The sequence below is a fragment of the Lagenorhynchus albirostris genome, chromosome 1 (genome assembly GCF_949774975.1).
Source record: "Lagenorhynchus albirostris chromosome 1, mLagAlb1.1, whole genome shotgun sequence".
Classification (NCBI taxonomy): Eukaryota; Metazoa; Chordata; class Mammalia; order Artiodactyla; family Delphinidae; genus Lagenorhynchus; species Lagenorhynchus albirostris.
The window spans coordinates 122618702-122645461 of NC_083095.1; the positions used below are offsets into that span (position 1 = coordinate 122618702).

Consider the following 26760-nt stretch of genomic DNA (forward strand, 5'->3'; position numbering starts at 1 on the left):
TTCTCAGTGGTGGCAAATCTTTATCTTTTGAAAATAGGTTAGATTTTTTTTTTTAACTGTCATTCAGGGAGACTTGTAGTGGTATCAGTTTTTTGTATGGTTCATAAAAGAAGGGAGAAATGGAAAGAGACTAGGGCAAAACTCATTTGGGTATATATTTTTTTGGTATACTTGTCTGGATTAAAAAACACTGACAGTCTATTTTATTGCCATATCTAATGTGTAATTTGAGGTTACTTTTTAAGTATATCAAGCAAACACTATCATTTGACTATTGGATCATGTGTCTTACTCTTATTACTTAATAGGTATGTACTCGTGAAGAACAGGATATTTTACAGCGTGACTCAAACAAGAGCCAGAAACTGCTGAAGAAGCTCATGTCAGGTAGGCAGCAGTCTTCTAATTGGGTCACTGTAGTTATGGATACATTTTGTTGTATCTGTGATTGTTTCTCTTACTTGTATCCTGGTATGTAAGATGCGATTTATTTACTCGTTTTTTTTTTTTAAGTTCTTATTAAAACCACCTAACATTGAGCAAAAAAACTAATAATAATACTATTGGATTATAACCCAAAGAATAAAATTAATGTCATGAAGTAACTGAATAAATGAATAAATGGGAGAGAAGGAACTGCTCTTATAGAATTCCAATTAATAAAGTGAAGGAATTATGGTAACAGAAAATTACCATGTCAACACCACAGTAGTATTGATAGTAATTGCTACAGGCAAGATCCACCAGTAGATGCTAAAATTATTGGGTGAAAGTTTTAAGAATTGGAGATGTGCTAGATCATGAAAGACAAGGAAAGACTGAAGAATCGTAACGGTTTGGAGGAGACTAAGGAGACACTACAACTAATTGCGTTATAGGATCTTGAATCGGATCCCTAAACAGAAAAATAATATTAGTGGAAAAAAAGTTGAAATCCAAATAAAGTCTGTAATATAGTTAATGGTATTGTACTATTGTTAATTTCTTACTTTTGATAATTGTACTATGGTTATGTGAGATAAGATACTAACAAGGGAAGATGAATGAAAGGTATACAGGAACTCTTAATTTTTTTGCAACTCTTCAAAGTTTTTTATAGTTAAAAAAAGCATGACAAAAATAGTTAAGGACATTTTTAAAGGGAAAACAATATACTCATTACTTTCCATTTGTGCAAATATTTTGTTCCTGCTTTAATTCATAGTTGTTTTTTAAATATAGATAGATTGGTTGGTATTATGAAGTAGCAATCCTAGTATATATAGAATTTTACGTTTTTCCTTTTTTAACTGTTTTATAATTATTGTTTATGTTGCCATATATTCTTCATATTTGTAATTTTTAGTGCTTAAAAATAGTCATTAAATTTATTTATTATAATTGATTATCTATTTCCTCATTACTGGATATTTTGACTCTTTCCGAATTATAAATAATACCACAAGTGGTCAACTTTGTTAATATTATATCTTTGATTTATTTCCTTGGGATAAATTCCTAGGAATGGGATTACTGAGTCAAAGAATATTATCATTTTTGACACTTAAGATGTATTTGCCATATTACTTTACCAAAATATTTTACTAGTCTACAACAATATTAGTATTTTACCCCAAAACCTATCACTATTGAGTTTTGACATTTCATGTTATTTTATTTTTATAGTCGTAATTTATTATTATTATTATTAATGAGGTAGAACATGTCTCCATCTTTTTTCCATTTGGATTTTTCTAGGGTCGTTATTATGAGAAAAGGTAGTTCTCAGTGCTTTTCTTATATTCAGAACACAAGAATCAACCTCTTTTTTTTTTAATTTTAAAAGAAAGATTTGACAGGACTTTTTTTCTTTTTAGGACTTTAAATAGCCTAGAGTTTTAGGTGTAGGGAAAGGTCAGCCTTCATTATAGCTTAGTTGTTTTCCTAACACATTTTAGATCTTGGTTCTATCATAATTTATGGCTATCTTTTCTGGGATATATAGATTTATGGTATGTTGTCACAAAGGAAGATAACACATGGGCCGAGGAATGAATGTGGGCTTTAGAGTTAGACAGACCTAACTTTATTTTATTTTATTTTATTTTAAATTTATTTATTTATTTATTTATTTTTGGCTGCGTTGGGTGTTTGTTGCCGCATGTGGGCTTTCTCTAGTTGTGACGAGCGGGGGCTACTCTTCGTTCCAGTGTGTGGGCTTCTCATTGTGGTGGCTTCTCTTGTTGCGGAGCGTGGGCTCCAGGCATGCGGGCTTCAGTAGTTGTGGCACGTGGGCTCAGTAGTTGTGGCTCACAGGCTCTAGAGTGCAGGCTCAGTAGTTGTGGAGCACGGACTTAGTTGCTCTGCAGCATGTGGGATCTTCCCGGACCAGGGCTCGAACCCGTGTCCCCTGCATTGGCAGGCGGATTCTTAACCACTGCACCACCAGGGAAGTCCAGACAGACCTAACTTTAAATTTTGTTTCTACCTTTTAATTTCTGACTTACTGAACTCAGTAAATTTACTAATGTCTCTGAATTTCAGTTTCTTTATCTGTAAAATAAAGATAATATAAACTGTCTTACAGGGTTATAGTGAGAATTAAGTACTATAGTACGTATGAAGTGCCTTAGCATCTGATAAGTTCTCGTTATTCATTTCTGTCCCTCTGTGCAATTTCTTCTCTTTTTTCCTTTTATTATTTAGTTCTTAGCTTTGATATATAAAAGTATGTTCAAAGGTGATATTTAGCCCTACTCAATAAAGTTTTTCTTATAAGGCATTTTTATATTGTGTTGTTAAACAGTTTGTTACCCTTAGTGATCCACATTTCCATAAGGGAAGAAGTGGATCCTTAACATTTATTGAGAATGTATTATGTTTCAAGCGCTGCTTGATGCCTGACAAGTAAAGCCTGGCCTGTGTACCTGTTTGTTTTCCATTGAAATGAAGGCTGTCAGTCATTAGGGGCACAGCCAGATCTACTGATATTTTGTTCTTTGCTGCACAGCGATACAACTAATTGGTATGATTCACTGACACCATTTGATTTCCTTATTGAATTTCAGGGACAGAGAATTCTGGAAAAGTGGACATCTCTACCAAGGACCTTCTTCGTCATCAAGAATTGCGATTTAAATCTGGTCTGGAGAAAGCTATCAAGCATAAAGACAAACTGTTAGAGTTTGACAGAACTAGGTATGATGTGGTTAAAATAAAAAATGCTAAGAAATAGAGTAGTCCATTATTTTGGCCCTTGATACCGTCTTAGGGTGGACTATGAAAGTGTTTACAACAAAAGAAGAGCCAGATGCTCTGTGGAGGAGGTCTACAGCTTGTTTTTGAATCATGTCTGAATAAGATAGGCTCCCACCGAGAGGATCCTACCCTGCAATATTTTTTGCTTCTTGGCAAATGCTAGTGTACTCCATGGAAAGTTGATTTGGGTTGACACAGTTCCCCACTTGTTTTACTTGAAACCATCATTTATTCAGTCAGCATATGTTAGAGTGCCTACCATGTGCAAACTGTTGGGGGGCCTCTGGATACTTCATAAGAAACTCTCTCTGGGAGAGTGTTAACACCACCTCATGGGAAGACATGATTTATCCTCCCTTTTTCCTTTGACACTAAATTTGTTTTCTGATTCAATAATGTCCCTAAACTGCGTTTTACACTCTACACTTTTGTCATTGAGCCCACTCACCTCTCTTTAGGAGACAGATTTATGGATTTGTTAGTTCTGTTTTTTATTTTTTTCTCTTTCATTTTTTTCTTCTTCTGGAAAAAATATGTATTGAAGACCAATTAGTGGTAAAGAATGTTTAAATAGGACTTGCATGCTCACTTCTCAAGTGGCCATGTGAGAATCCTTAGAAAGACCCTGCATCTCTTACTGTGGTAACTGAATATGTCTATTCCTAGCATTATAATCCTTTGGTTAGACACACCTGCTGCTTTCAAATCATTTGCTGTGAATACATGAGATATACTTTGAAAGCTCTTCGTTAATAAGCCCATCACAAGGTTTGTGACTAATATTTGCTCTTCATCCTTAAATATCACTTTTATCCTTAGTGAAACTTATCATTAGAAATAGAGTACATTTTTTGATAAACAGAAACTGGAAAAGGGTCTCTCCCTATTGGCATTGTTGCCCTTATGCTGGTGAGTTTCTAAGGACGCCAATTTCATTATGTAGGTTTGTGTATAGTACCACTCTTAGTCCACTTTAAAACTTTTATAATTCCAGCTGAGTCCTGAAAGAATGAAATCTGAATCTGATTTCAGTATTTCCCTATGCCTGAATATATCATACTAATTATTAATTATGCAGTTGAGACTGATTTATGATTTTGGCGTAGTCACTTAACTTCTTTGAGGCCCAGGTTTAGTATCTGTAGAAGGAGAGAGTTGGATCATCAAGATTCCTTCTAGTTGTTAATTTCTTAGATCTTAGAAATAGGCCTGATTGTCATATCTTGGAACTTGGCCCTTGTAAATATGTTAAATGAGGGACTGGGGATAGGGTTGGGGTGGGGATGGGGGAGGTGGTGAAAACTGACATATAGTAGTAGAGTATTAAAGATATCCTAAGAATAAGCTTATAGGACTGAGAATCCAGGATGGAACTCCAGTTTCTAAGGGAAATAGCAGCAATTGGGCCTAGCAGGAATAGTCTAGGTCCCAATTGTAGAAGGACTAGGATATTGAGTAAGTTGCCAAGACATGAACTCAGATGCGGCAAAATCAGACATAAGCCCAGTTATAAGAAGGTGAGGGCTGGACTAGTAAGAAAATAGGAGGACAATAGATTTTGGTGCTGTGTCTTTTCCTCCCCAAGGGTGAGATTCATTCTAAGAGCTGAGCTGAGTCTGCAGTGGGAATAAGGTATACGCAGAAGCTGGAAATCAGGCAGAGTTTGACCTAGTTTTGGAACATTCTTGAGCATCTATATTTGAGATAATAACCTTCAGGACAGCAGAAGAGTGAGCTACTTGAAACAGCTTCCCAGTAATCAAGTCCCTGTTTGTCAACATGTGACCTAACTGCCATGTGTTCTTTTTTTTTTCCTTAGCATTCGAAGGACCCATGTCATTGATGATGAGTCAGATTACTTTGCCAGTGATTCTAACCAGTGGTTGTCCAAAATTGAACGGGAAGCCCTACAGAAGCGAGAGGAGGAGCTGAGAGAATTTCGACATGCCTCTCGGCTCTCAAAGAAGATCACCATTGACTTTGCAGGCAGGAAGATCATGGAAGATGAAAATCCTCTAACTGAGTATCACAGCAAGTAAGTGGACAACACCAGAAAGGATCTGAAAGAAGGGGGCAGTTTAACTGTAAAGGATTTGCCCCCCCTCTTTAACGAGTCTGTTATTTTTGTTAATTTTTAGAGCAACATATTCATTTGGAGTAGAAACATGGAATAGTAGCTAAGAAAATTTTGGAATTGAACAGTGAGAGCCACTTGACCTACTAGATAACTACTGCAGTTTTATAAAAAACTGTTTTTAAAACAGTGAGGTACAGTTTGGGCACAGGAATAGATGAATGACATATAATAGAATCTGGGAAGAGACCCATGCGTCTGCATTGTGTGTGTATGGGTGTGTGTCTATAGTTGTGTAAAACTTTTCTAAACAGTAAGGGAAGGATTAAATAAATGATGGTCCATCAGCTTTGAAAAAAAATCTACATTAGATCTCTACCTCAGAGCATACTGTGAGAATAAGTTTGACTAAAGAGTTAAATGTAGGGACTTCCCTGGTGGTGCAGTGGTTAAGAATCCGCCTGCCAATGCAGGGGACACAGGTTTGATCCCTGGTTCTGGAAGATCCCACATGCCGCGGAGCAGCGAAGCCCATGCGCCACAACTACTGAACCTGCGCTCTAGAGCCCGCGAGCCACAACTACTGAGCCAGCATGCCACAACTACTAAAGCCCATGTGCCTAGAGCCTGTGCTCCACAAGAGGAGAAGCCACCACAATGAGAAATAAATAAATAAATGTATGTATGTATGTATGTTACGTGCAAGGGAATTTCCTGGCAGTCTAGTGGTTAGGACTCTAAGCTTCCACTGCTGGGGCCCTGGTTTTGATCCCTGGTTGGGAAAGTAAGATCCTGCAAGCCAAGTGGTGTGGCCAAAAAAAAAGAAAAAAGAGAAGAAAAGTAAGAGTTAAATGCAAAAGAAATAAAAGGATCAGAAAGAAATAGAATAGTAGAAATTTAGGAGAATATAGTTAATGTCTTGGTATGATAAAGTTCTTTCTGAGCAAGATACAAAACCCAGAAGTCAAAAAGACAAAGGTATTTTAAATCAAATAAAGAAGTACAATACTGAGAGAAAACATTTTAAACGGTTTTAACAGTTCAAAAGAGCAATATCCATAGTATATAAAGAGCTGCAAGTTAAAAAGACACATCCAGTAGAAAAATGGGCAAAGGCTAAGAACAGACAATTTACAGGTGAGGAAATACAAATAGCCAATAAACATTTGAAAAGATGCTCAGCTATTTATCAGGGAAATGCACATTTTGAAACAATATCATTAAATTGTCTGAAATTTATAATTTATAATATTGCATAATCTTTGAGTGTAGGAAAATGGATATGCCCTCTTACTAAGGACGGGAATATTAAAATGTTCAAGTCTCAACACCAAGAGTGAACCCAAATGGAAACTATGGATTTTGGTGATCCTGATGTGTCAATATAGATTGATTAATTATAACAAATGTACCTCTCTAGTGAGGGATAGCTGATGATGGGGGAGGCTGTGCATATGTGAGGGCAGGAGGTAAATGGGAAGTCTCTGAACCTTCCATTCAGATTTGCTGTGAACCTAAAGCTGCTCTAAAAAATAAAGTTTATTGAAAAAAATTTACATCATGGCCAATTTCAAGTTACCAACATGAAGTCACTGAACAGAGTTGAGAAAAGATACACATATTGGCTCTAGCACAGTACTGAAAAGAAAGCACGTGGAGATCTCACTCCACGTTTTGGAAATGGCATACCTATCTCTCTGTCTCTCTGTCTCTGTCTCTGTCTCTGTCTCTCTCTCTCACACACACACACACACACACACACACACACACACAGAAAACTGGATATTGGTGAACACAGTAATGCTTTCTACGCGGTCCAGTCCTCGGTCTTTCTCTTTCATTTGTGGCAAATCCATCACAGAATTTTCCTAACCAGAGGTTATTCTCTCCCTAAAACAAATTCTACCACTAGCTTCAAAATAATTAATTTGTTTTTAACTATTATATATATGCTACACAGATATAAAGAAAAAATAAAATTATTTCTGGGTGATGGGTTTACAAATTTTTCATTTTCTTTCTATTAATTTGCATTTTCTAGTTTTTCTATAATAAACATTGATTGCTTTTATAGTAAGAAAAATCATTTTTATGTGTAAGAAAAATCATTTTTATGTTCAATAAAAAATGGTACAGCCTTTTAGAAGTGAAATTGGACAGTATCTCAAAATTTAAATTGTGCATATTTTTTGACTTTTTGACACCAGGTGCCTAGATGCTAGTTTCTTCATCTCTTTCTCAACAATTAAAAAAATACATTTGCCATTCTGATACAGGAAAAATGTTATTTCATCATAATTTTTATTCACTTTTTTTTGCTTTGCTTTGCTTGTGTGCCAGTAAGTCTGAGCATTCTAAAAATATATTGATTAGCTATTTATACTATTTCTTTCATAGATTCTAGAGTTCTAGATATACTTAACCAGTGTACTAGGTCTCAAATCTATTTCCTTCCTTTAGATTCCATCATCCCCATCCTATTTTATTTATTTATTTATTTATTTATTTATTTATTTATTTATATGCGGTATGTGGCCTCTCACTGTTGTGGCCTCTCCCGTGGCGGAGCACAGGCTCCGGACGCGCAGGCTCAATGGCCATGGCTCACAGGCCCAGCCACTCCGCGGCATGTGGGATCTTCCCGCACCGGGGCACGAACCCGTGTCCTCTGCATTGGCAGGCGGACTCTCAACCACTGCACCACCAGGGAAGCCCCCCATCCTATTTTAGACTTGCCTCTTACCTCAAGTTCTTGTTTTGTTTTGTTTTTTGGTTCATGCCTTTGTTTCTGCTTTTTCCTTACTTTGGATATCCATCCTCCCATCTTTGCCTTTCAGATATCTACCTCCCCTTTGAATGTACTTGGTACAACACATGGGATGATGGGATAATAACCACCAAATGGATTGTATCTATCTTACAGTAATAATTGCATCCTTCCTGTTTTGTTTATCATCTTTATAGCTGTCTTAAACCTGCCACTTAGATTTAAAGCTTCCTGAAGGCAGGAGCCCTGTCCTCCTCTCCTTTTAAGTTGCCTTGTGTATAAGAGGTTCCTAACAAATATCTCTTTAATTGTATTCAAGGTCAGGTTCAGCCTTTCCTACTAGTAGAAGCTTTTCATTATATCGTGCTTTAGAATCATCATCCACAAACATTTGTCAAGCATCTGTCAGGGACATGGAGTACAGCAGCAAGTAATGAAGAGCTGTAGAGCAGAATAAGATATGGTTCCTGCAAGACCTATGATCTCTTACTAACCAGTAGGGTTAGTTCCATAATCTTTAAATGAAATCATCACATTCTTCTATAGTTGAGAGCCAAATATCCATAGCAAACACCATAGACGCTGGATAACATTGGGTATATTTGATGACTGTTTAAATAGTAAGTGCTACAGGACTTCAGAGAAAGGAATAAGTACTTTTGTACTGGGCTGGTATAGGGCCTCCTTAGAAGTTTTGGGCAGTGAAGCAAGGATAGACTTCAGATCAGCGTGGAAGAGTGGAGAGGGACTGCTGAGTGGGCAGAAGAATAATTGAAGGTGTTGAGAAATAGGCTGCCATAGAATACTCTTCTATGAGTCAGACTGTTTCTAGGCACCTTTTCTAATCTTGGCATTTCTAATAATCTTGTTAAAGAGGTGAATGAGTGTCTTGTGCCCTACCTATTTTCTTAGTGTTCTGGAACTTCTACCAACTCCTACTCCTTAGGGTTCTTGGAGCGAAGAGAAGGGGAAGTTGGTAGGGGGAGCAGGGAAGGTCATCCATGGACCCCTCTTTGAGTGTCAAGTTTTATTACTGTTGAAGAGTTTTATGTGTGTGCTAAATAAAGATATTCTGAGCATAGGACATTACCAATTATTGCATCCTTTTGTTTCTTATCACAGACTAGATGAGGCAATACATGCCATTGCCAATGGAACCTTGAACCAACCACCGACCAAATTGGATAGATCTTCTGAAGAGCCTTTAGGACTTCTGGTGAATCCCAACCTGTACCAGTCGCCTCCCCAGGTTAGTGGACCTTTGCTCTGATGATGGGAAAAGTTTGGGCCCAGATATTTCTCCTTTCAAATGTGCCTGTTTCATAGGCTGTAGATACCAGTCTGCTCTCTCAATACTCCTACCCATCTTATACTCTGACCCAATTTTTCCAGGTTTTTTGCAGCACTTGTGACAAGTTATCATTTGAGCACTTCCCAAGAGAAGGTTTTGTTAAGTACTATAGAGATTTTAAACAATAATCCCGTGGTCCTCTTGTTAATGTTCTTTCTCTATCTTTTATAGAATGTGGGTAGTCCCATAGTGTGGTGTTTTAAATTAATACGTTAATTCACTTACTCATTGTTGTCATTCATTTTGCCATCAGGTACATTGAGCATCTAATATGTATAATCACGGAAGTAAGTGATCAACCAGACACTGCTTCTATCCTCAAAGAATGCATAGACTAGTAGAGGAAAAGATTACATAGGCAGCTCTAATATTAATAGAAATATAAATAAATTACAGTGGAAACCCAAAGGAGGGAAAGACAGTTGAGAGGAATGAAAGAGGCTTTTATAGGGAAGCTGGCATTCCTTAAAAGTAGGTATCCCAGAAAATGGTTTTTGGGATGGTGGGAAAAAAAATTCCAATCAGAATTAACTATAGGAATAAGGTGTGGGATACACACACAAACACGTATATACATATATGCAGTTAAACAGTGCAAGGGAGGGTTGGGAGCACTGGCCCTCTGCCTAGTCGAAAATCTGTGTATTAATTACAGCTGGCCCTCTGTAAAGCAGTTCCACATCCACAGTAGGTTCCACATCTACAGATTCAACCAACTGCTGATCATGTAGTTCTGTAGTATTTACTATTGAAAAAAATCCACTTATAAATGGACCCACACAGCTCAAACCCATGTTGCTCAAGGATCAACTACATAGGGAATAGTGAATTTAGACTACCAAGATAGTACTCATAAAAAGGATTATCGGGATTTCCTTGGTGGCGAAGTGGTTAAGACTCCACACTCCCAATGCAGGGGGCCCAGGTTCGATCCCTACTCAGGGAACTAGATCCCACATGGATGCTGCAACTAAGAGTGTGCATGCCACAACTAAGGAGACAACGTGCCGCAACTAAGGAGCCAGCAAGCCACAACTAAGGAGCCCTCGAGCTGCAACTAAAGAGCCAGCCTGCTGCAACTAAGTCCCGGAGCAACCAAATAAATAAATAACCTTTGCATTCTCTCTCCCTCTCGAAACATGGCAGCCTCAGCAAAAAAGAAGAATAAGAAGGGGAAGACTGTCTCTGTAACAGACTTCCTGGCTGAGGATAGAGGGACTGGTGAAGGAAGCACCTATGTCCCCAAACCAGTCAGGTGGGCTGATGGAACAGAGGACCTAGAAGGAGATGTTTCAACCACTTGGCATAGTAATGATGATGATGTGTATAGGGCACCTCCAATTGACCGTTCCATTCTGCCCACTGCTCCATGGGCTGCTTGGGAACCCAATATCGACCAAATCACCACCCTACACTGCTTTTCTAGGGAACCTGCCCTATGATGTGACAGAAGACTCCATTAAGGAATTCTTTAGAGGATTAAATATCAGTGCAGTGCGTTTACCACGTGAACCCAATGATCCTGAGGGTTGAAAGGTTTTGGTTATGCTGAGTTTGAGGACCTGGATTCCTTGCTCAGTGCCCTGAGCCTCAATGAAGAGTCTCTAGGTAACAGGAGAATTGGAGTGGACGTTGTTGATCAAGCACAGGATAAAGACAGGGATGATCGTTCTTTTGGCTGAGATAGAAATTGGGATTCTGACAAAACAGATACAGACTGGAGGGTCCGTCCTGCTACAGCTTTGATGACTACCCACCTAGAAGAGGTGATGATAGCTTTGGAGACAAGTATCCAGATCGTTATGATTCAGACCGATACCGTGATGGGTATCGGGACAGTTATCTTGATGGCCCACGCCGGGACATGGATTGATATGGGGGCTGAGATCGCTATAATGACCAAGGCAGCAGAGACTATGATAGAGGCTACGATTCCAGGATAGGCAGTGGCAGAAGAGCATTTGGTAGTGGGTACCGTAGGGATGATGACTACAGAGGAGGCGGGGACCGCTGTGAAGACAGATATGACAGATGAGATGACCGGTCATGGAGCTCCAGAGATGATTACTCTCGGGATGATTATAGGTGTGATGATAGAGGTCCCCCCCAAAGACCCAAACTGAACCTAAAGCCTCGTAGTACTCCTGAGGAAAATGATTCCACTGCTAGCACGTCCCAGTCCAGTCGAGCAGCCTCTATCTTTGGAGGGGCAAAGCCTGTTGACACAGCTGCTAGAGAACGAGAAGTAGAAGAGCGGCTACAGAAGGAATAGGAGAAACCGCAGCGTCAGCTGGATGAGCCAAAACTAGAACGACGGCCTCGGGAGAGACACCCAAGCTGGCGAAGTGAAGAAACTCAGGAACGGGAACGGTCGAGGACAGGAAGTGAGTCATCACAGATGGGGACCTCAGCCACATCTGGCAGAAATGCATGAAGGAGACTGAGAAGTCTCTAGAAAATGAAACACCCAATAAAGAGGAAGACTGTCAGTCTCCAACTTCTAAGCCTCCCAAATCCGAACAGCCTCTAAAGGTTATGCCAGCCCCTCCACCAAAGGAGAATGCTTGGATGAAGCGAAGTTCTAACCCTCCTGCTTGATCTCAGAGCTCAGACACAGAGCAGCAGTCCCCTACAAGTGGTGGAGGGAAAGTAGTTCCAGCTCAACCATCTGAGGAAGGACCAGTAAGGAAAGATGAAAATAAAGTAGATGGGGTGAGTGCCCCAAAAGCCCAAAGTGGAAATTCCAGCCGTGGTCCAAGAGATGGAGGGAACAAAGACCACTGGAAGGAGTCAGATAGGAAAGATGGCAAAAAGGATCAAGACTCCAGATCTGCACCTGAGCCAAAGAAAGCTGAAGAAAATCCAGCCTCTAAGTTCAGTTCTGCAAGCAAGTATGCTGCTCTTGCCATTGATGGTGAAGATGAAAATGAGGGAGAAGATTACACCGAATAGACCTCTGCATTCTGTGCTTTCTCCTAGTCTCTCACCACCCTGGAACATTCGAGAGCAAATCAAACCTCCATCCAGACAAGACAAAATAAAACTCACCGTCTCCTGGAGACCTTTCTTAACTTTTTTTTTTTTAAAAAAAGAAACAAAATGAAATTCTTTTGCATGCTGCTGCAGCCTTTAAAGTATTGAACTAACTGGAGAATCACCAGTGTAGCCAGAGAGAGACGTACAGCCTTTAATGCTGTACGTTTAAAGTTGTGGTGCGTTTTTATGACACGTGCAGTTGCCTGTGTGATTAGTGCCTAGGGGCCTCCGTTTAGCAAAATGGCAGTGATAGTGATGCAGTGTCTTGAATCTGGTTGGGCAGCAGGCAGGTAGAAAGTGAGGTTTCTACCTTTAATTCTTATCATCCAGTTACGGCATTCATGAATTCTCAAACATTATCTGAATAAATTCTCCGTCCTCGGCAAGGTAGGTTTAGTCTCTTATGTTGTTTTAGTTTCCAGGAGGCTGCCAGCCCCTCCTCTTATTTAATTCTGAGTTACTGGGGCCAGCCTATGGGGGAGTTCCTTCATTTGTACCCCCCAGGGGGCTAGGTGGGAGTGAGTCTACAGGCCACTGAAGAATAGGACTGTTTGGTGACCTAAATGAATGGGGAAATCATGGTTTGAAAAGAAGCTTGGAGATTTGATGAATTATTTTGCACCAGTAATAGGGAAAATGGTATGACCTCCAGTAAACACATAATCGTTTACCTCCTGGAGCAGGAAACACTTAGGGGTTGTGGGAATTCCCAGGTCTTTTTTTTTTTTTTTTTTTAAAGAAGATGTTGGGGGTAGGAGTTTATTAATTAATTTATTTATTTTTGCTGGGTTGGGTCTTCGTTTCTGTGGAAGGGCTTTCTCTAGTTGTGGCAAGCGGGGGCCGCTCTTCATCACGGTGCACGGGCCTCTCACTGTCGCGGCCTCTCTTGTTGCGGAGCACAGGCTCCAGACGCGCAGGCTCAGTAGTTGTGGCTCACGGGCCTAGTTGCTCCGCGGCATGTAGGATCCTCCCAGACCAGGGCTCGAACCTGTGTCCCCTGCGTTAGCAGGCAGATTCTCAACCACTGCGCCACCAGGGAAGCCCCTCCCAGGTCTTTTATGTGTCATGGTTTCACCCTTTCTTAAACACTATCCCTTCTGAAAGTTCAAATATATCCATATTCTGTTGAAATCTTGAAGCTTTAAAAATTTAGACTCTTGTCATCGTCTTATGTTCCTCATGCTACTCTTTCCTGTTACCTTCCCACAGGCAGCTTCTGCTTAAGTCACATACTTGACCTCCTAAGCATTCTCTAGAGCCCCTGGGAGCTGTTCAGTGAGGAATCATCATTGCTTTTTCTCAAGCCAATCTTGGCTCCTTCATGTTTTGACACTCACTCCTTCCCTCCAGCCATTCATGCTCCTGCTACTTTGACACCTTTGACACCTCAGAAAACTTTAGAATTACCAGTCTTAGATGGTAAGCGAGGTTGGTTAAATTGGGAGCCTTTCTTACAACCTTGATTGGGGTTTGGGGAGCTTTTTAAAAAACAAAAGTTTCCTTATCTCCAAGTGAAATCCCACACCAATGTTTGGATTTATAATGTGGCCTAGACCAATGTGTGGTTTTTTTGGTTCTGTTTTTTTTTTAGCATACCTTGAGAGAATAAATGATAATGGAGAAGAACAATTTCACAAGGTCCTGGTTTCTCTTGCAACACAGTAGCTTTACTTGCTTGCTTTTATGTGCACCTTGGTACTGTCAGCTCAACAGATGGTGTCCTTACGGGCAATATTGGTACCTGCCGAGAAAAGACATCTTGGTCTCCTCTCGCATCAGTCCTAGGTTAGACCCTGTCCAGCCATGCAGGGGTGTTGGTTTATGAGTGCTGCAGCAGTGAGCATAATAATCATTTACCCAGTGGACATAAAAGACATACCAAGTGAAGTAACTTTAAATAATTGGCTTGGAGTGCCTAGTAGCTAGGAAGTGGCTTTTAGAGATACCCAAGGTTGAGAGGGTATTTTTTTAAACCATTTGCTATAGATGATGCAAAAGTAGGGTTTGCTCTCTTCATGTCTGCTCCTTCCAAATAGATGTGTCCAAAAAAGCTGTTTTTCCCCCCATTCCTCTACCCTGCCACCCTGTTAAAACAAACAGGCATTTATGACCCACTCCTCAATACATGTAAAATTTGTACAAAAATATCTTCTACGAAAGTGATTTGTAATCTATAGACTTCATACCTGGAAGAGGTCTTGAGATGTAAAATCCCATCCTTTAGGTTGTGGGGTTTTTTGTTTTCTCCAAACAAATCTGATCTTTAAAGTTCAAAATAAAATAAATAAATAATTTTAAAAGGCATTATCATGAGATGGAGTAGTTAGGTAGATAGAGTCAGATCACTAAAGAGTTAAGTGTTTAGCTAGGAAGATTTCACATTTTTACTTTGCAAATAAATGTGAATCATAGAATGTTCTTGAGCAGAGAGATGCAATCAGAGCAGTGCTTTAGGGAGTTTGACTGGAGATACTCATTCAGCACTGTATACATGCCAGGTTCTTTGCTAGGTGCTGGGAAATTAAAAGGTAAGAGCCCTTAAAGTTTTTAAGGACTTCAAATTTAGTGGGAAGATGTGTTTGAATACAAAGAATTTCAGTTCCTTAAGATAATTGCTATGATAGACACATGTCATGGATACAGTAGGAGTTTAGGAGAGAGATTATAAACTCACAGAGTAGTCACAAAAGAAATGGTTTTTGAGAGGAGACTTAAGGGATGAATAGGAATTTCCAAGCAGACAAATTTGGGGAGGGAATTCTAGGTAGGTGGTATAACATGTAGAAAGGCTTAGCAGCTTGAGAGCATCGTAGGTTGGGAGAACCACAAGTAATTAAGTACTGTTAGAAATTAAACTGCGCTAGTAAGTGTATTAGTTTCCTAGGGCAGCCATAACAAAATACCACAGCTGGTTGGCTTAAGACAACAAATGTATTCTCTCACAGTTCTCAACACTGAAGTCAAGGTGTTGGCAGGGCCATACTCCCTCCGAATGTCTATGGGAGAACGCTTTCTTGCCTCTTTGAGGTTCTGATGGCCCCAGGCATCCCGTGGTTTATAGCTGCGTAACTTTACTCTGCCTTTGTCTTTTCATGGACTTTTTCCCTGTATGTCTTTGTCTCTGTGTGTTTTCTCCTTTTATATGGATATCAGTCACTGGATTGGTGTCCACCCTAATCCAGTATGACTTTATCTTAACTTGATTACATCTGTTTCCAAATAAGGTCAATTTCACAGGTTCTGGGAGGACATAAGTTTGGGACAGATGCTACTCAACCCAGTATAGCAGGTAACATCTTACCATGAAAGTCCTTATGTCTCATGCTAAGGAGTTTAGTTTTATTCTACAGTAGGCAAGGAAGAGTCCTTGAAGAACTTTAGCAGACAATTGGCATGACTTCCATGCCTGTGTAGAGAATGGATTAGAGGGAAGACTAAGACAGAAGCAGGGAAATTGCTAGGAAGATTATTGCAGTAGGGACTTCCCTGGTGGTCCAGTGGTTAAGAATCCACGCTTCCAGTGCAGGGGGCACAGGTTTGATCCCTGGTCGGAGAACTAAGATCACACATGCCACGCGACCAAAAAACAGGTTATTGAGGTAGCACAGTGGGAAGATGATGAGGGCCCAATTTAGTGTTGCAGTTAGTAAGGCAGTAGAGAGTTACTTAGAAGCTAAAAATGGAGATGAGACTAGTTAGCAGGCTCTAATATAGTGTTATTGAAAGACAGTAAGATTAAGTTAGGAAAGTAGCTGTGAAGTAGAAAAACAGGTAGTATAAACAAGAACTGTAATAGAGATAGAACAGACAATTTGGGCCTCAGGATTGTTCATACTCCAACAGTTTTATGAAATCACCTATTTCCCCTATAATAGATCAGTTCTGCCTCTGTGTTCCCGCTTAAGGACTTAAATCCCTGTGTAGTATTTACTTAAATCTGCTTTATGTTTTGGATAGTTATTTATGTGTCTGTCTTCTCGTAGGATTATAAGTTCCTTGAAAGCAAGAACCATATCTTTTTTATATTTTATGTCTCCCTACTTTATATGCTTTTCACATATACTGAGTTAAATAGTAAATGTTTGTGTGGTTTTTTTAAGCTATGAAACAATTGATTACAGTCATAAAATTTTATTGCAGAAAGATTCTTAGAGATTCATTTAGTCCAACTCCATCATTTTACAGTTGAGAAAACTGAAACCTTTAGGGGTTAAATGATTGCTTGGAGTCTCTAGACTACCATTCTAGTATTTTTGTTTTCCCTATAAATAATTAAATAAAACATCAAAAAATTAACTCACCTAACTCTAAACCTCATCATCCTAATAGAGCCTTTTTTTAAAAAAAATAATTTTCAGAGCACTCAGTCTTCTTGCTCTGGAAGAAATGTTACCCTTTGTCATTCTCTGACTGAACTACTGCCAAGACTCTTTAGTCTCCTGTAATTATTTGTACCCTGTAATTTTGTGTTCTCTTTACATGATGGGAGCCTTGTTTCAGTAGTGCTTCATCCTGTCTTTTGGGGGACAAGTTGTTCATTTCAGGATAAGAGAATACTTCATGCATCCAATAGTCAGAACTGCTGCCCCCCGAAAGCATCTGTTTGGCTTTATCATGGTAACAGTATGTGACCCTGTCCCTTAAGCACATGAAGAATGTATGGACCAAAATGTTGAACCTTCATTTGGCTGATAGAATTATACTGGGAAATTGTCCAATATGGATCATTAATCATTTTAAAGTGGAAATAATTACAGACCAATTATTTGGTCTGATGGTTGTACTGTTGCTGGAATTAGGAAGCTGTGTGTGGAGAATTCAACATTATCTAACTATCCTTTAAGACGACCATGTTATCATACCTGGGACTCCTACTGAATTTATACCTTCTGTATGTTTTTTGACCCTGTTTCAGACAAAGATGGGATACATTTTTCTATGAGAATGTTTCCACTACGATTCATTAATATTAGAATTCATCTCATTTTGTGTACCTACCCCAGATTTTTCCCTTGTCAGACAAAATTATATGTTTGGTTTCTTTCCTGTATAGTGGATAGATCAGACGGGTGCAGCCTCACAGAAGAAGGCTTTCCATTCAGCAGGATCAGGACTAGAGTTCAGTTCATGTCGGCATCAGTTTCGAATCCAGGACCAAGAATTTCAGGAAGGCTTTGATGGTGGCTGGTGCCTCTCTATGCATCAGCCTTGGGCTTCTCTGCTTGTCAGAGGGATTAAAAGGTAAGGGCAGAAATGAGGCGGACTTCCCTGGTGGTCCAGTGGTTAAGACTCCGTAATTCCATTGCAGGGGGTGTGGGTTCGATCCCTGACCAGGGAACTAAGATCCCGCATGCCATGCGGTGCAGCCAAAAGATAAAAAATTAAAAAAAAAAATAGTAAGGACAGAAATGAATCTTGGAAGATTTTACATAAACTTGGACTGAAATTCATCTGGGAGGACATAAGTTTGGGACGGATGCTACTCAACCCAATATAGCAGGTAACACCTTACCATGAAAGTAATCTAGCGATGATTTATAATACTCTGCAGCGCATAGAACTTTAAGCAATGTATTCATGTTATGGACTTGTTCTTTACTGAATAGCTTTAAAAAAACTGAGGTTAGAAGGACTAAGGATCCTAGTCATAATAAAGAATAGAACATAAGTTTTTTCATCTTTGGAAGGAAGTCTATTGAGAAAACTTCTCTTGGCTTTGCCTTTGTACAATAATATATCACTCAGCAACCTTAATGGTTTGATCCTATTGGAAATTCAAAGTTTTTATGCCTATTTATTAGTTTTTTGAAGACACCAGCCTAACTGATTTTGTTTTTCTATCTATACATCTGTCTTTTAATCTGAGTAACCATATTGAGAAGCTATCTTACCACAAATTCCTTTTCTGCAAAAAGTGGGGGAAGTAGTGAGGGATAAGTAGAGGTATTATAAAGTTAAGTCGTGGTACGTGTTAGTGATGGTAATAGCTTACTATTCCATGGTTTCATATGTTTCTTCTCAATGCAACTTTTAAAAAATAGTTATTTCCTTTGCTTTTATAAATGTAAATAGAAAATTGATAAATACAGAAAAGCAGCTAGAAAAAGAAAGATCATCTATAATTCCACCACCTAGAAACAGCTACCGTTAGCATTTTGGAGTATTTATTTATATTCTTTTTCCTGTGAAAATTGTTACATAATGAGGTCATAATATATATTTACGTTTATGTTTTTCTTCTTTCACTTATTACATGTTCGTTTTCCCTTGTTTTCTCAGTTTTATTGAGATATAATTGATATATAACATCGTCAGGGTGTACAACATAATGATTACATATATATGTATATATTGCAAAATGATCACCACAATAAATTTGGTTAACATCCATCACCTTGGGCTTCCCTGGTGGTGCAGTGGTTGAGAGTCCGCCTGCCGATGCAGGGGACACGGGTTCGTGCCCTGGTCTGGGAAGATCCCACATGCCGCGGAGTGGCTGCGCCCGTGAGCCATGGCCGCTGAGCCTGCGCGTCCGGAGCCTGTTGCTCTGCAACGGGAGAGGCCACAACAGTGCAAGGCCCGCGTACCGCAAAACAAACAGACAAAACAAAACAAAACATCCATCACCTTGCATAGTTACAAATTTTTTGTTTCTTGTGATGAGAACCTTTAAGATCTATTCTCTTAGCAACTTTCAACTATACAATACAGTATTGTTAACTGTAGTCACCGTGCTGTACATTACATCCCCAGGATTTATCTTATAATTAGAAGTTTGTATCTTTTGACTACCTTCATCCAGTCTGTTCTCCATATTTATGAGTTTGTTTTTTTCAGATTGCACATGTAAGATCATAAAGTATTTATCTTTCTCTGACTTATTTCACTTAGCATAATACTTCAAGGTTGATCCATATTGCTGCAAATGGCAAGATTTCATTTTCTTTTATGGCTGAATAATCTTCATCCATTTTCTTTATCCATCCATTCATTGATGGACATTTACATGGTCTCCATGTTTTGGCTATTGTAAATAATGCTGCAATGAATGTGGGGATGCAGATACCTCTTTTTTCCTTCTTATTTTATCTCTTAGAATTTTATATCCCTGGGAGTGTCCTAACTCATAACAATAATAATGCCTTATGTATTTATATTTAAATAGAATTTTACAGTTTTCAAAGCAGTAGCTGTATTGAAGTAGATCAGACCAGTATTATTACAATCTTGAACGCCTAAGCAGGCAAAGGTAAAGGAGCTTGCTATGAATTACAAAGCTAGTTAGTGGCAGAGATGGAACTAGAGTTCAGGTTTTCAGAGTGCTTTTTCCACCCTTACTTTGTAAGCCTCAGTCATTTCTCTATTTCCTGAAAGAAAATTTATTATCAGAATTTAGGAACAATCATTTCTACTTTGTTGGTTTCCATGGTTAGTTGAGATTTGCCTCCTTCGTGAAGGTGTGTTATCATTTTTCTCCCCTCTTCAAGGTCAGGCTTTCTTTCTTTGCCTCCAAAGTGTTTCATAATCCATGTATGTAGTGGCATTACAACAAGTATATGTGAATCTGCTTCTGCTCCAGGGCACCTGGGCCCTCAGATGTCTATTCTTCTCTTTCAGTTCTCTGCAGTTGAGGTGTCTTCCTTTTCCAAAGTAGAAAACTAAACAGCTTGCTTTCTGCAGAGGGAATCTGAATGTTTACATTTCTCTCGTCCTGTTTTGGATCTGTGTTATCCAGATTTTCTCACTGGAAAGAACAGGATGAACAGCATCCAGCCCACAGTCACTAATCCCACAGAAAGAAAGTGGGTGGTTCTGCCACATTTGTGAGAACGTTTTCCCGGTAACCCTGTGGATCATTTGGTGTAGAGGGAGAAATATATTGATTCATTCCTCATTTATTGAGTACCCACTGTGTGCCTGGTGCTCTTCCAATTCATCTATATTGGAAAACTAAGGGTATGAGAAATTCCATTTCCCATTATAAGGCAAGTATAATAGGGTTATATTATCAAGCTACTTTATTTCATTTTGTAGGAACTAAAGGAGAAACATCTTTTTGTAATCCTTGGAAAGTAGTCAGTAATACATTCTCTTGATTGCATTTTGTTATTCTACTTAAAGATTCTTTCAAACTAGCTAATGGGTTGTTTAATTATCTGCAAAGAACATAACCCTTTATAAAATACTTAGAAAATATAAATGAATGTGGTTGCAATTTAGAGTAAAGATGATAAGCATTTTTATTTACTTAAATTCTATTAAATAGTAATTATGAAGGTACTATTCTTGGGGAATTATGTGTGGGTGAGGATTTTTCTGTCAGGTTGGAGAACAATGAACAAAATCTTTCATGACTCAAAGGCAAGGATTTTCATTTTTGTGGGACAACTTGGATGCCTTGAAAGTAGAAGATTTGGATTGTAGAAGTCCCAAGGCTAGTGAAAGCTTCATTTCTGAGTTACAGAGATCAAGTAAAAAATAGGAGCTGAGAGAGATGAATTGCCTTTGTTCTGATGATAGGGAAAACTAGAGAACAGGGTTTATACACAAGTGAAAGGTATTGTAGGAAAAATGTTTTTTACGAAAAATACCCTTCTTGGTGAGGTATCATCTATAGATCTCTTGGTTCAACTGGGTAATTTGCTGTACGTTATGAGATCTTCCAAGACACTAAAATTTAGATTCTTTCTACTAAATTTGTATTTGTTTAAGGGTGGAGGGCAGAAGCTGGTACACCCCACATAGAGGACGACTTTGGATAGCAGCCACAGCCAAAAGACCCTCTCCTCAAGAAGTTTCAGAACTCCAGACTACATATCTTCTCCTTCGTGGGAAAGGTAACGGCCATATATTCTTCTAATTTCAGTCTTACTTTGTGGAGAGAAGTCATTGATGTTCTTCTTCTTTCACCTCCTTCTTCCTGTGGCTTTTTTGTGGGTTTTTTTTTTTTTTGGCTGAAAGGGACTTTAAACTTTGTGTTTGTTTGTTTGTTTGTTTAGTAGCAAATCATGGACAGCTGTTCAAAACATTAATTCACCAAACAGTACAAATAAAAATATCCATTCCCAACACCAGAAATCAACCAACTAGTCTTAATTTTCTACATTTTTTTTATTATGAGAGTAAAATAACTACTATAAATTCTGGGATCTTTAGATTGGGAAGAACAACCGCAAGTAAGACTTTTTATTATTGGGAGTGACTCAAATAGACATATGCTATTGGATTTGGACAGATCAAAGTTGGTTGACTTAAGCAGTGAGTTTTGACAGTCACCCCAAACACTCAGTTTGGATCCTAAAAAACACTTCTGACCCTTGGATGTCTTGGCTTCCTTCCTCTTATTCAGCCCATACAGTAGTTTTGAAGGTAAAATGAGAGGATAATTACAGAACCACCTTTAAAAGTTAAGAAACCAAGCTTTAGGAATTAAAAGTGTATGTTTCCTTAAAAATGCATTTCTGTTTCGACTGGTATGACTGGGTTCTTTTATTTATTTATTTATATTGTTGTTATTATTATTATTATTTGGGGGTGTGTGCACCTGCAGCATTCAGGATCTTAGTTCCCTGACCAGGGATCGAGCCCACGCCCTCTGCAGTGGAAGTGCAGAGTCTTAACCACTGGACTGCCAGGGAAGTCCCTGGGTTCTTTTAAATTCATGTTTTGACATTCTTATGTTTCTTAACTGCATTTTTATGTTTTTCTCTTGACACCTCAAGCTTGTTTCCAGAACCTGTCACCACCAAATTCTAGTCTGATCCAGTTGGGTATAGTGGAATTGATTTGTTTCGAGTGAAGTTGTGGGGTCCTTGAACTTCAATGGTATGAGGCTTATTTTCCTATAGTTTAGGATGTGGATAGTGAACTAAGCCAGCTACTCACTAAATGTTTTGCTAAAATACAAACAGTTGTGCCAAGTAAAAAGCCTCATTGTTTTCCTTATGTCCATAAATAGATAATAGAGAAAGTGATTTGTTCAGAATTGAAGACAGATTTGTGAGTTCCAGGGTCACAAAGAAGAAATTTATGTAATCCTTCTGTTATTCTCAATTTAGATGTGGAATTTCCCAATGACTATCCATCAGGTTGTCTTCTGGGCTGTGTGGACCTAACTGACTGCTTGTCCCAGAAGCAATTTAAGAATCAGGTGAGTAGAGAGTATTTCTCTGGGACAGATGCTTTGTTTGCCACAGTAGCTGACCTGTAGATCCTTCAACTCAGAGTATCCTGTAGATAGTAAGGAGCTAGAAACTGAATTTAGACATGTTTGGAGAATCTTCTAAGGAGGGAATATTGGGGAGAGAAAAGACAATGGGAGAAATGGAAAAAATTTAGTGATGCTTTGGTTCCTAGTGTGTGGAGGACTGGTACATATACATTTCTGCCTAAAAAGCTATTGCCACAATCCAGCTAATAGTGTAGAGTCCTCATCCCTTAATAAAACTTCGGCTCTTGGCAAAGAAATCCTTCATTATTCCTTGAATTATTTCAGTTAGGTAGTGGGAATGGTAGAATTTGTTATTACGTACTCTGGAACGTTTGGTCCAGACCAGGGAATTCATGAAAGATAAGTATTTTAAACTCTGATTGCCTGGACCGTGCCAGCTTTGGGTGTGTGTGTGTGTATGTATGTACATATTGTATGTATGTATTTTTATTTATTTTGATTACTGAAGATTGAACTGACGTAACTAGAGTACATTTTTGAACAGCAGAGGGAGCTGAAGGACTTTAGCTTAATTGGAAAATTCTTGAAATTTAGAGCCTTATGTTTAGTCTAGCAGGAATCCAAAGTGGGAAACTCCATCCTTAAAGCCTAAAAAGTCTTACCTAACAGTATGGTTTTCCTGTTTTTTGAACAGTTACTTTACACAATAGCGGTTCCATCACTGTGCTTAAGAACATATTCTTCAGCTTAATTTTCTCAATAAATTCTTTGCTTTGCAGACTCTTCTGTGCCTTTCATTACTGCTATTAGTGTCTGCTTTTTTTATATAGGTGTATTAATTAATTAATTTATTTATTTATTTTTGGCTGCATTAGGTCTTCGTTGCTGCACGCAGGCTTTCTCTAGTTGCACTGAACGGGGTCTACTCTTCATTGCGGTGCACAGGCCTCTCGTTGCAGTGTCTTCTCCTGTTGCTTAGCACGGGCTCTAGACACGCGGGCTTCAGTAGTTGTGGCACACGGGCTCAGTATTTGTGGCTCGCGGGCTCTAGAGCACAGGCTCAGTAGTTGTGGCGCACAGGCTTAGTTGCTCCGCTGCATGTGGGAGCTTCCCGGATCTTCCCGGACCAGTGTTTGAACCCGTGTCCCCTGCATTGGCAGGTGGATTCTTTTTTTTTTTTTAGATGTTGGGGGTAGGAGTTTATTAGTTAATTTATTTATTTTTGCTGTGTTGGGTCTTCGTTTCTGTGCGAGGGCTTTCTCTAGTTGTGGCAAGCGGGGGCCACTCTTCATCGCGGTGTGCGGGCCTCTCACTGTCGCGACCTCTCTTATTGCGGAGCACAGCCTCCAGACGCGCAGGCTCAGTAGTTGTGGCTCACAGGCCTAGTTGCTCCGCGGAATGATCCTCCCAGACCAGGGCTCAAACCCATGTTCCCTGCATTCTCAACCACTGCGCCACCAGGGAAGCCCTGCAGGCAGATTTTTAACCACTGCGCCACCAGGGAAGTCCCAGTGTCTGCTTTAAAAAAACAAAACAAAACAAAATACTGTTCCCATCCATCTCACTCCCTCTGTTCGTTCCTTACAGGTTTTAGCCAGTAATTATTATCCCTCTAGTTTTCTGTCTGTATTTTTTGTTTTTTTTAATGCCGCGCCGTGCGGCATGCGTGATCTTAGTTCCCCGACCAGGGATCTGCGCTGCGAGCACAGTCTTAACCACTGGACCACCAGGGAAGTCCCTCTAGTTTTCTGTCTTTCATTTGCTTGTGGATTGCCTCCTCAGCCCTTTTCTGATTATGTATATGAGTACAGTGCTTGCGTTTTGGACTTTATGTATATGAGTACAGTGCTTGCGTTTTGGTGTGAATTTTGTGTGTTTTTTTAACATCTTTATTGGAGTATAATTGCTTTACAATGGTGTGTTAGTCTCTACTGTATAACAAAGTGTGAATTTTGACTCCGACCCTTTTGTTCCCTTCTTAGTACCTGATCTAGACCTAGGCAAAACTGTAAATACATGGAGGCCCTTTGTTTTCCACACCACTTGTGCCTGTTCTATCTATCTATGGACGTTTTGCTGATTTTTTTTCAATGTCTTCTTTCCTCTCCTCCCTTTTTTTCATTCTAGAAGTAATAATTGTAAAAATTCCTTACATTGGTGTAGGCTTTACAGTTTTAGAGACTCATGAAGAGCTTAGTATCACTTGATGTGTTATATTTTCTTATGAGGATATTTGCATTCTAAAAGAGAACCCAGGAGCATCTGGCAGTGTGGGTGGTGTTTTGGCCGGGGCCTTCCCTTACTTTCTCATTTGTTGATCAAGCAGACCACCACTTGATACAAGGTCAAATGAATTCAATTTCTAGGCAGTTAACCAATCTTCTTTCTGCCACAAATTTGTGTTGAGAAGGGTAGGGGGCTGTAATCCTAATCTATAGAGTACCACAAGGCTTATGGGAATTAGAAATATAATTAACAAAACATCTTTTTGGTTTCTCAAGGGTACCTCTCTTTCAGGTCAGCATGGTACTCCTACCTGAGCTTATATTCTGTCTTTTGTCCTGAGGATGCTGAGGGCAGCACATAGAAGTGTAGGAATCCTCCCATATGTTCCCAGCTGGAGGTCCTGGCAACTCTTTATGAATTTCCCTGATATGTATGACATTAGAATATCCTAAAATGCCAAAAGCCATGAGGTTTCATCAAACAGGAGCCCATATCCATTTTCCCTATGGTCAGCTTTTCTGTGGCTTTTCCCCATTCTTTCTTTTCTGTGTTTGAGAGTAGCACATGAATGTATTCACAATTGATATTAGCCCTATTTGGGGATTATTTATTGAGTGAGGATCTTACCACTTTTAAAGGTCGTAGCTTTGGTATTTGGCTGTCTTTTGGAAAATGTCTCGAGCACCTTTGGTAATCTACCTGTCTCTGTTTGAGCTAGGGTTCTGTGATGTAAGAATTGTGATTGCTTAGTCTGTTTTACCAATGTTATTCTCGTTTTTTCAAGAATGAGTTGAGAGTTTAGGGGTAATACCCCTAGACTAGCATTTCCCAAACTATTCCATGGCATAGGTGTTTTCTGGAAAAACAGGGGGGTGAGGGGTTTCTGTTGACACACACATTTGGAAAATTTATTTGGATTAAACAAATTTGTTTGTTTACTGCAGAATTTCTCAGAGCCCTGAATGTGCTGGTGTGCATTTTGACTCTGATACAATTCTCTGATTTATCTGGTGAATGTAATATGCAGTGTTCTCATACCTTTCTGACCACAACAGCCCCCACCAACATATTTGCCTACTGGTATCTTGTGGTATATATATAGTTAGCAAGTGCTAGCCTAAGTATGTTTGGGTTTTTTTGTCCTCATAGGTCGGTTCACTGAGGGAGAATGATCCAGGAAACAGTTTCTTGACTTACGTCTTTCTGCATCTTCACACTCATTCCTCATCACCCAGCTGAACTGCATTTTCCTTTTTTTTTTTTTTTTACTTTTTTGGCTGCACTGCGGGGCCTCTAGGGTCTTAGTTCCCCGACCAGGGATCGAACCCGTGCCTTCTGAAGTGGAAGTGCAGAGTCCTAACCTCTGGACTACCAGGGAAGTCCCATATTTTCTTTGAAAATCAGTGTAGATCTAGTAATTTTTATTTCAACTGAAACTAATCTCCTGTGTGACTTGGAACCATGTTTTAATTCTCCATCTTGTTCCTAACTTCTTCCTTCCCCAAAGAAACTCAGTAATTTACTTCCTGACCTTTCATTCTTGGCTTTTCTTTGATAAGTTAAAATATACTAAGCCCTCACTATTTTTGGCATAGTGTGATCATTTAGTTCCTTAAAAAAAAAACAAACAGAAAAGGTTTTATTAGTGGATGTTTAAAATCAAGTGCACCACTCTATAAGTGGCTTTAAAAATATGTGCTTAAAGTGCTTTCCCCTGAGCTAAGAACTCATCTTCCTTTTGTCTTCTAAAAGTAGTATGGCTGGCATGGCTGATGTGTGCCAGAAAAAAACCCTGCTAGACCATCAGTCCTCCTGAGTAATGGCAGGGGATCTACCTGAACAAGATAGGAATGATACAGCAAAAGCTGTAGGCTCAACTCAGGAAAGAAAGGTAGATG

At 39.2% G+C, this 26760-nt stretch overlaps 1 protein-coding gene and 1 pseudogene across 2 annotated transcripts in view; both read left to right on the plus strand.

The window, feature by feature from the left end:
- TRIP4 (thyroid hormone receptor interactor 4) overlaps nucleotides 1-26760 on the plus strand; it is a 67454-nt gene that overhangs the window by 14363 nt on the left and 26331 nt on the right. For both annotated transcript variants that reach the window (XM_060151683.1, XM_060151694.1), the window contains 7 exons: nucleotides 309-387; nucleotides 3048-3177; nucleotides 5057-5272; nucleotides 9201-9327; nucleotides 17519-17706; nucleotides 21178-21302; nucleotides 22524-22615. In XM_060151683.1, the coding sequence (XP_060007666.1) occupies nucleotides 309-387; nucleotides 3048-3177; nucleotides 5057-5272; nucleotides 9201-9327; nucleotides 17519-17706; nucleotides 21178-21302; nucleotides 22524-22615 (957 nt within the window). The remainder of the gene's footprint in view (nucleotides 1-308; nucleotides 388-3047; nucleotides 3178-5056; nucleotides 5273-9200; nucleotides 9328-17518; nucleotides 17707-21177; nucleotides 21303-22523; nucleotides 22616-26760) is intronic.
- LOC132531664 (eukaryotic translation initiation factor 4B-like) lies at nucleotides 10569-12719 on the plus strand (annotated as a pseudogene).